This window comes from Calidris pugnax, unplaced genomic scaffold (assembly GCF_001431845.1).
Source record: "Calidris pugnax isolate Ruff unplaced genomic scaffold, ASM143184v1 scaffold6, whole genome shotgun sequence".
In the NCBI taxonomy this organism is placed as follows: domain Eukaryota; kingdom Metazoa; phylum Chordata; class Aves; order Charadriiformes; family Scolopacidae; genus Calidris; species Calidris pugnax.
The window spans coordinates 49,042-58,402 of record NW_015090761.1 but is presented as its reverse complement, the minus strand read 5'-3'; the positions used below and the strand labels follow the sequence as shown (position 1 = coordinate 58,402).

At 49.5% G+C, this 9,361-nt stretch overlaps 1 protein-coding gene across 2 annotated transcripts in view; it reads right to left on the bottom strand.

Moving 5' to 3' along the window:
• Positions 1 to 9,361, bottom strand: part of LOXL2 (lysyl oxidase like 2) — an 86,573-nt gene that overhangs the window by 52,383 nt on the left and 24,829 nt on the right. For both annotated transcript variants that reach the window (XM_014956090.1, XM_014956915.1), the window contains exons 6-7: positions 8,562 to 8,990; positions 4,378 to 4,553 (exon numbers count right to left, since the gene is read on the bottom strand). In XM_014956090.1, coding sequence (XP_014811576.1) covers positions 4,378 to 4,553; positions 8,562 to 8,922 — 537 coding nt within the window. In that variant the 5' untranslated portion in view covers positions 8,923 to 8,990. The remainder of the gene's footprint in view (positions 1 to 4,377; positions 4,554 to 8,561; positions 8,991 to 9,361) is intronic.

Below are 9,361 nucleotides of genomic sequence, written 5' to 3'. Positions count from 1 at the left end.
CCCCAAGCCGGAGCCCCGTCAAAATGAAGTCAGATGTTTTCTTTCACCTCCTGCCTTTCCACCTTAAATCTCAGCAGCACTTGGCAGCCCCGGAGAACTGAGCACTAAAGGGTCTTTAAGACACTTTTCTAAATGATGAATTTAAGATGTTGTGTCTGTCCCTGGCAGTGGGAACACACAGAGCTCCCTGTGACAGGTGAGGAAACTCTAAGATGATGGCACACGTTTGGTGATAGGTTAACCAGGCTGCAAAAAGCACATTATTTCCCCTAAAAGCAGAACAAAACCACTGCTCCTACCCCACTGCAGCTCCCACCCCGACACACGAAGGGACACCACCATCAGGATTTGCTCCTGGTTAATCTGCTGGCTGTGAACACAGCAGTTTGCAAAGTCAGAGCCATTTGGGAATCATCACAGTCGTTAATAACTTCAGGGAATAATAGTTAATAGCGTTGGAAGGTGCAACTGAACACATAAGCTCTAAGCAGTATCTTAAACCAGACCTATTTTGGGTAAAGCCTGGTTTTAAAAGCAGCTGAAGGGCAAACCGAAATATCTTCCACTGGAAATCTCAGTGGGGAATTCGTACTGGTTTGGCTCCCTCAGAGCAGTAGCTGAAGCCAGTGGGACTGGTGGAGAGACCTGACCACAGCATCGCTGCTCAGGAGAAAATTCCAGGCTCCTTCAACCCCTGATCTCATTCCAAAGAGAAAACCTCACTCGGGGAAGCTGTGGGGCTACGGACCAATGGACCCAGAGGCTTAGAAAACGATGATGTTTCCTCTGGTGAATGCAAAGTATGATGTGCAGAATTCCCAGGCATGTCAGAGAGGGCAAAGACTTTCAACTTGTGTTCACACAAGCCTTCTGACCTCCCCGTTTGGGAGTTTGTGACCCTATGAGTAACCCTGCTCATCAGCTTTGCCTCCAACTATGTCAACGCCAGCTGCTAACGAGATAAAGCAAAGATTAAGAAGAGGAGGGAAGCTGAGGAGGAGGGGGGAAGAGTTGAAACATTTGACAGCGAGCTGTGACTGAAAAGCACTTCCCCAATGGCATTTTAAAAATTTACAGCACATCACCTTCAGCCTTAATCCCGTTGCAACGAAACCAGCAGAAGAAGAACCCTTCAGCTGCCACTGATCTTACAGGGATATGAGAAAACCCAGCCTGGTTTTGTGGAGTAAAACCAACAGGGTGGTACTGAGTTGTTCATAAAATTCAGGCAGTGACAGGGAGGGGAGAAGCACAGACACATGAACATGTAGAGCTGGGGGTGAGAGCAGCCACTGCCCAGAAAACACAACACTATCTTCTACCACCAGGACAGAGCCCCAGGGACAGCCAGGCTTAGTGCAGGCACTTAAAAAGAAAGCTATTCTTCTATTTTACCTTTTTTTAAAACCAACAGGGTGGTACTGAGTTGTTCATAAAATTCAGGCAGTGACAGGGAGGGGAGAAGCACAGACACACGGACATGTAGAGCTGGGGGTGAGAGCAGCCACTGCCCAGAAAACACAACACTATCTTCTACCACCAGGACAGAGCCCCAGGGACAGCCAGGCTTAGTGCAGGCACTTAAAAAGAAAGCTATTCTTCTATTTTACCTTTTTTCCCCTGATGAGGAAAGGCTGAGAGAGCTGGGACTCTTCAGCCTGGAGAAGAGAAGGCTGAGGGGAGACCTTATTAATGCTTATAAGTATCTACAGGGTGGGTTGAAGGAGGATGGAGCCGGACTCTTTCCAGTGGTTCCCAGGGACAGGCCGAGGGGCAACGGGTACAACCTAAAACATGGGAAATTCCTCTCAAATCTGAGGAAGAACTTCTTTCAGGTGAAGGTGGCAGAGCCCTGGCAGAGGCTGCCCAGGGAGGGTGTGGAGTCCCCTTCTCTGGAGATCTTCAAGCCCCACCTGGATGGAGTCCTGAGTGATGTGCTCTGGGCAGCCCTGCTTTGGCAGGGGGTTGGACTGGATGATCTCTAGAAGGTCCCTTCCAACTCTGACAATTCTGTGATTCTGTGATTCCCCCACCAGTTCAGCATCTTTAGCCATCAGAACACAGCAACTGCTGTGAATGCTGCTGCTTTTCCTGTCAGTGGATGCCTTCCTCCATACACAGCTCCCAGGACATGGGGAACACGACCTCTCCGACACCTCTTTCTCCTGAGAGATCCTTCTGGTGAGTCAGGCTCCTGCTACACCAACTGCTTCAGTCTCATGAGTCATTTTCCTGATGGTATGGGAAGATGAAGCACCCCCACAGCATCAGCACAAGCTCTCCCTCAATTATCCAATGTGTTCAACTCATTAGTCAACCTCCAGTGCTTAGCTAATGGAAAAGCAGAGCCCTCCAAAGCTTTTATGATTAATCCCCGAAGCATCTCGGAGTGAAGTGACCTCCGTCTAGACTAAGGCATCTTTTCTTCCAGGCCTCTTTTTTTGAGGATTCACTGTGGCTTTTGGGGAAGCAGGCGTCTGCCAAAGCCATCACTGCTGTTCCATGAGCTCGCCTCGTTCCCCGGAGCAACAACAGGAGCACCATTGATGGAGGCAGCTCGGGATCCCTCCGGAAAGTCTCCTTTTCCCTCCTTCACGCCAAGTGAAGCAAGGTCAAGGGGAAGAAGAGAATTTCAGCTTTCACATCCCACATCCCCACCCTCGCACAGGAGCCCTCCGTGGAAGAATATGTTGGGAGACCCTTCCCAAATCAGCAGCTGGGATGGAACTGCTAGAATAATTTTGCTGTGAAGTGACCAAGGAGGCTGTATCCATTGTTTCAGATCCCAAACAAAGCCAAGGCTCAGCCATGGAAACCACACTGGGGTACAACACATCCCGGATTCCCTCTCTGCTTAAAATAAGACCTGTGGTCTGTGGTTACTGGACGGGCTCTTTCGATAAATTTTGACCAAGGGCAACCACTGAACTCACTCACTGAAACACCCGAGCATCCCAACCCCAGGAGATGTTAGCTGAGTCACCACAAATACTTTCCAACCTGAAAAGCTGAAGGAAAAAACCCATGTTGTTGGGTTTTTTTAATTTGAAGGGCTCAGCCCAACTTCTTTCCAGTCCCCCAGCTCTTCACTCTTCAGAAATCTAACAAGCCCACTGGAAGGCGATTCGAGCCTTTTGCTTCTGTCATCTCCCCAAGAGTCTCAACCTCAACCCAGTCTAGATTACCAGCCTAACCCAGTCACAAGCCACTTTTCCCCAGTGACCAGCCCACATCTTCCTCCCTTCAACCCTTCCATCACTTCCAGTACTAACCCCCCATTCCCGCAAATATTTCCGCACAGTTATCATGGTTATTTCGTCATCCCATGGCTAAACTGTGCAGAAATCTCTTGATAGCTTTCCTTAGAAATCCACCCATTTCAAGCTGTGGTTGGAAGCCCTGTTCATCTCCAAATCCAAGCCTCCTCACTGACCCCAGCTCTTACACCAGGCACCTCCAAATTGCTCCCAGAACCAAAGGGGAGGGAAAGAAAACTCAGCAATTTAGTGCTACGAGCCAACAAAGTCACAGAATCACAGAATCTTCTAGGTTGGAAGGGACCTTAAAGATCATCTTGTCCAACCGTCAACCTCACTGACAAAAATAGACACCCACACAACAAACAAGGAGCATCATCACTAAACCAGACCTCCCAGCACTACATCAACCTGCCTTTTGAACACCTCCAGGGATGGGGCCTCAACCACCTCCCTGGGCAGCCCATTCCAAGGGCTGAGAACCCTTTCAGTGACAAAATTGTTCCTAATATCCAGCCTGAACCTCCCCTGGGGCAACTTGAGGCCGTTTCCTCTTGTCCTGTCGCCTGTGACTTGAGAGAAGAGACCGACCCCCATCTCTCTGCACCCTCCTTTCAGGGAGTTGGAGAGAGCAATAAGGTCTCCCCTCAGCCTCCTCTTCTCCAGGCTGAACACCCCCAGCTCCCTCAGCCTCTCCTCATAAGACTTATTCTCCAGACCCCTCACCAGCTTTGTCACCCTTCTCTGGACCCGCTCCAGCACCTCAATGTCTTTTTTATGGTAGGGGGCCCAAAACTGGACACAAGGGCGTTAAGGTCTATGAGTACAGCACACATCCTGCCTCCCTAAATTAATTCTTAGGAATATAACAAACCAGTTTTCAGTTCTGAAAAGTGATTGTGGAACAGGTGTCATGTGTTTTTTTCCTTGCGCTATGAAAAACCCCTTCAAGTTCTCATTACACACATAAAAATCTGAAAGCTGCAGCTTTAGCCAGAGTCTAAAAGCACCGCCAAGAGTTTGCTTGAACCACAGTGTGCAGCTGGGATAACCCATAACGTGGAGTGGAGGACACCCCCGTCCCCAGAAGGTTCTTGACCTTCATTTGAAGCCCGTTTACCTCGATTTGGTTAAGCAACGAGTTGTCAAACTTGAAGCCAGGGATTCTCTTTTCACTGCAGACCACTCCCACGTCCTCGGTGTGTTTGCAGTCCGTCACTCCCCAGCCGTTGGAGGTGCAGGCTGCCAGGGTGGTCTCCTTCCCGTTACAGTGGACATTGTCCATCCAAATTTTCCCTGAAAGGGGTAAGAGAACAGAACTGAGACTCGCAAAGAGGATAAACCTCTGAGAAAGAGGACAAAACACTCATAACTGATAGGAAAGGAGAGGGAATGGCTTCAAACTCCAACAGGGGAGGTTTAGATTGAACATTAGGAAGGAATTTTTCACCCAAAGAGTGGTCGGGCATTGGAACAGGCTGCCCAGGGAGGGGGTGGAGTCACCATCCCTGGCTGTGTTTAAGGGCCGTTTAGATGCAGTGCTGAGGGACATGGTGTAGGGGAGGACTTTGTAGAGTAGGGGAGATGGTTGGACTCGATGATCCCAAGGGTCTCTTCCAACCTAGATGATTCTATGATTCTATGAAAGCAAGGCTGCTCTGTACTTACTGTGTCATGGAAAGAAATTATGGCTAAAATAAGCTGGAATAAAACAGTTAAGGAACATCAATGATCCACCTAAAGTACTTCCTAACTGAAAACAGCTCTTGCCCCACAGCTTTCCCTTTCCCTTATCAGTCTCTTCTTCCAAGTTACAGATGATAGGACAAGGGGTAATGGCTTCAAGTTGCGCCAGGGGAAGTTCAGGTTGGATATTAGGAAACATTTCTTTACTGCAAGGGTTATCCAGCATTGGAATGGGCTGCCCAGGGAGGTGGTGGAGTCACCATCCCTGGAGGTATTTAAGAAACGTGTAGACATGGCTCCTCAGGGCATGCTCTAGTGCCCAAGATTACTGGTTTGTGGTGGGGTGCTGTGTGGGTGGGTGATGGTTTTTGGTTTGGTGGTTTTTTTTTTTTTGGTGGTTGGACTCGATGATCTCTGAGGTCCCTTCCAACCACTACGATTCTGTGATTCTGTGATCTATATGGTAATAAAAAATACCCCCAGCCTGATGCAGACCTGCAGTGATAACCAACCTCCTCTGATGGCAGCCACTTCAGAGCATGAAGTGTCACCAGGTCCCTTCGATTTGGCTGATGAGACCCTGCCCCCTAATCACAGCCACCAATTCAGCCCTTCTGTATTGAAGGCTTCTCTTTACATCATTTCTCATTTACCAAATCCTCGTGAAATCTCTTACAGGAGACAGCTCAAAGTTTTGATTAAATGCCCTAACCTTTTAAAAGCAGATTTTTGCAAAAGCTTTAACAAACAGCTATTGATGGGAACCTCCTGTTACTTGGGTGCTCTTTGAAAACAAATTGCCAGATTCTGTCTAACCACTACGATTCTGTGATTCTGTGATCTATATGGTAATAAAAAATACCCCCAGCCTGATGCAGACCTGCAGTGATAACCAACCTCCTCTGATGGCAGCCACTTCAGAGCATGAAGTGTCACCAGGTCCCTTCGATTTGGCTGATGAGACCCTGCCCCCTAATCACAGCCACCGATTCAGCCCTTCTGTATTGAAGGCTTCTCTTTACATCATTTCTCATTTACCAAATCCTCGTGAAATCTCTTACAGGAGACAGCTCAAAGTTTTGATTAAATGCCCTAACCTTTTAAAAGCAGATTTTTGCAAAAGCTTTAACAAACAGCTATTGATGGGAACCTCCTGTTACTTGGGTGCTCTTTGAAAACAAATTGCCAGATTCTGTCTCTGTAATTAGCATTTTCCCTCCAGCAAAAAGCATGTGCACATGAACAAGCACGTGTATACGCATATAGAGATTCTATTTTTTAAAAAAAAATCACATCTCTCAGAACTCACTTTTAAGATGAGCAGGCAAAAATCAGTGTCACCTCCAAGCTTTAGGTCATGTTTTCCCAGAAACTGCCAAGAGCAAAAGACCCAACAGCATCTCTGAGATTCCTCTTTTCAAAGAGCTCCTTTTCCCTTTGGGAATGTGCTGGGCACACGCCTCTCCCCAGGGATTTACCCCCTAAACTGCAGGGAGCGAGGGCCAACAAGCAATTACCATATTTTAGGATCCCAAACGCTTTGCTTGTCTGAAGAATAACACGTCCTTTGGACAGAAAGGACCGTCTGACCTTCAGAGCCACCAGGAGATTCCGTAGCTGTTTCCCTTGGCTGGCCCAGCTTCGTTCCAGCACCCTAATGAGTTCCCTTGGCTAATTACCGGAGGATGGAGCCGTCAGCCCTCACCGTGCTTCCCAACAGGAGAGCAGAAACAGCTCCTGCAAAGCATGGATTTGTGGTTTGAAGAAATCACGATCCCCCCTTCAAGGGTTTCTCTGCCCCAGGATTTACCCAGCGCTATCCCGGCGTGAGGAGAAGGCTCGTTAAATCCCACGGCAATCAGTTTTTTGGGTTGTTTTCAAATGTCACGGCCTCTTTTCTTGCTGGGAAATCTCCTACTCTGCCCCAAGAGCCAAAATCCACAGCTTGGGACAACATTCAAGGTTTCGCATTTCAGTCGAGTCGCTGTTAAATCCTCCCCTTGCTCTTTTTACGGGCCAGTTTATAGGTGTGAGCGCTAACGAGCGGCGCGACGTAACAGACACCCAGCACGTCCATCCCCACTGCGCTGGAAATAATCCGTCTGCGGGTCACATCACCAGCCTGCCAGGCTCTGGTGTTTGCAGACAAAATTCTCCGTAGGTCAACATTTTACAGAATCACATGGGGTTGGAAGGGACCTCTGGAGATCATCCAGTCCAACCCCCTGCCAGAGCAGGTCCCACAGGAACCATATCCAAGTGGGTTTTGAATGTCTCCAGAGAACCCCACCACCTCTCTGGGCAGCCTCTGCCAGGGCTCTGCCATCCTCAAAGTAAAGAAGTTCCTCCACATGTTTAGGTGGAACTTCTCATGTTCAAGTTTGTGCCCATTCCCTCTTGTCCTGTCCCTGGGCAACACTGGAGATGAGGAGAGGGTTCTTCACTGGGAGGGTGGTGGAGCACTGGAACAGGTTGCCCAGGGAGGTGGTTGAGGCCCCATCCCTGGAGATATTCAAGGAGAGGCTCGATGAGGCCCTGGGCAACCTGCTCTAGTTGGGGGTGTCCCTGCTGACTGCGGGGGGATGGGACTAGATGGCCTTTGGAGGTCCCTTCCAGCCTGGGCAATTCTATGATTCTATGAAAAAAGACCAGCCCCATCCTCCTGACACCCACCCTTTCAGTATTTAGAGGTGTTGATCAGATCCCCCCTCAGCCTTCTCTTCTCCACACTCAAAAGCCCCAAGTCTCTCAACCTTTTCTCGTAAGAGAGATGCTCCAGGCCCCTCCTCATCTCTGGAGCCTCTGCTGTCCCCTCTCCAGCAGTTCCCTGTCCTTCTGGAACTGGGGAGCCCAGAACTGGTCCCAGTGCTCCAGCTGGGGCCTCTCCAGGGCAGAGCAGAGGGGCAGGATGACCTCCCTCCACCTGCTGCTCACACTCTTCCTGATGCCCCCCGGGATGCCACTGGCCTTCTTGGCCACCAGGGCCCATTGCTGGCTCATGGGCATCCTATTGTCCACCAGGACCCCCAGGTCTTTCTCCTCAGAGCTGCTCTCCAGCAGGTCACCCCCAACCTGTCCTGGTGCAGGGGGTTATTCCTCCCCAGGTGCAGCCCCCTACGCTTGCCCTTGTTGAATTTCACCAGGAATCTTATCATCATTTGAATGCCATCAACATTTAACTAACAGCACATCAAAACACAATAACTAAATCTTCTGAGTTATGTAATATTATGGAGCTTTTCTCTCTTGAGCATTGGGGGTTTAAGAATTCATTGCTATAACACACAAAGTCTTTGTTGAGCACATATTTGGGAATGAAGTACAATAAGGCGCAATCTGCAATTGCCCACACAACCCTGGAGGGGTTCAAGGGCAAGTTGGAGGGGGCTTGGAGCAACCTGGGCTGGTGGGAGGTGTCCCTGCCCATGGAAAGGGTTTGGAACGAAATGGTCTTTAAGGTCCCTTCCAACCCAAACCATTCTACGATCAAAGAGGAAGCTACTCACCAGGAAGCTATTGCAGGAAATATCACTAAAACTTAAATTTGATCAACAGGTCAGAAATTTTGGGGGGGTGGAGAGGCAACAGGACGATTTCATTGCTCTGGAGTTCCCTTACCTTCCCCTTTTCCATATTTCGAGCTCGGCAGCCACGACACCGCCTCCACGTAGCCCAGCTCCCTGCAGACCACGTGGGCAGCGTGGATGGAGAAGTCATCGTCGCAGACCGTGCCCCACTCGCCGTTGTAAAACACCTCCACTCTGCCTTCGTTGTGTTTCCTCTTCTGCCCCGCGAGCCGCAGCTGGATTTTGGGAACGTTCGCCGGCCTCTGGGGGGGCTGATAGACTTGAGGAGGTGGCTCAGGGTAACCGGGGAGGTAGGGCCAGTGTTCGTACTGGGCAAGGCCCAGCGGGCTCAGGGAGATGAAGAACAGCACGAAGAAACAGTGGTTATGGGTGAAACCCAAGAATGGTTCCATTTTCGGTGCCCACAGGTCTCAGAGCCAAGTCCTCTGCCAGTCAGTGCAGGTGGGTACCAGGGGCCGTCCTGAAAGGAAAGGAAACTTTTGAGTGAGGTTTGATAACAACATGGACTTTATATCTCTTGCTTCAGCTGGGGAGAAAGCTGTGGAAAAGATGATGTACAATGTCGCCTGTAAAAACTAAAATCAAGTAAATTCCTTCTTGGGTGGTGGAACAACAAGCTGATGCTCCACCACCCACCATGAAAACTAAGTTTTCAGCCAACTTGCTAAGTAGTGTGAGATGGAAAATACCTCTTCCAGGGCAAAATTCCAGGGCGGGTCCAGAGAAGGGCGACAAAGCTGGTGAGGGGTCTGGAGAATAAGTCTTATGAGGAAAGGCTGAGGGAGCTGGGGTTATTCAGCCTGGAGAAGAGGAGGCTGAGGGGAGACCTTA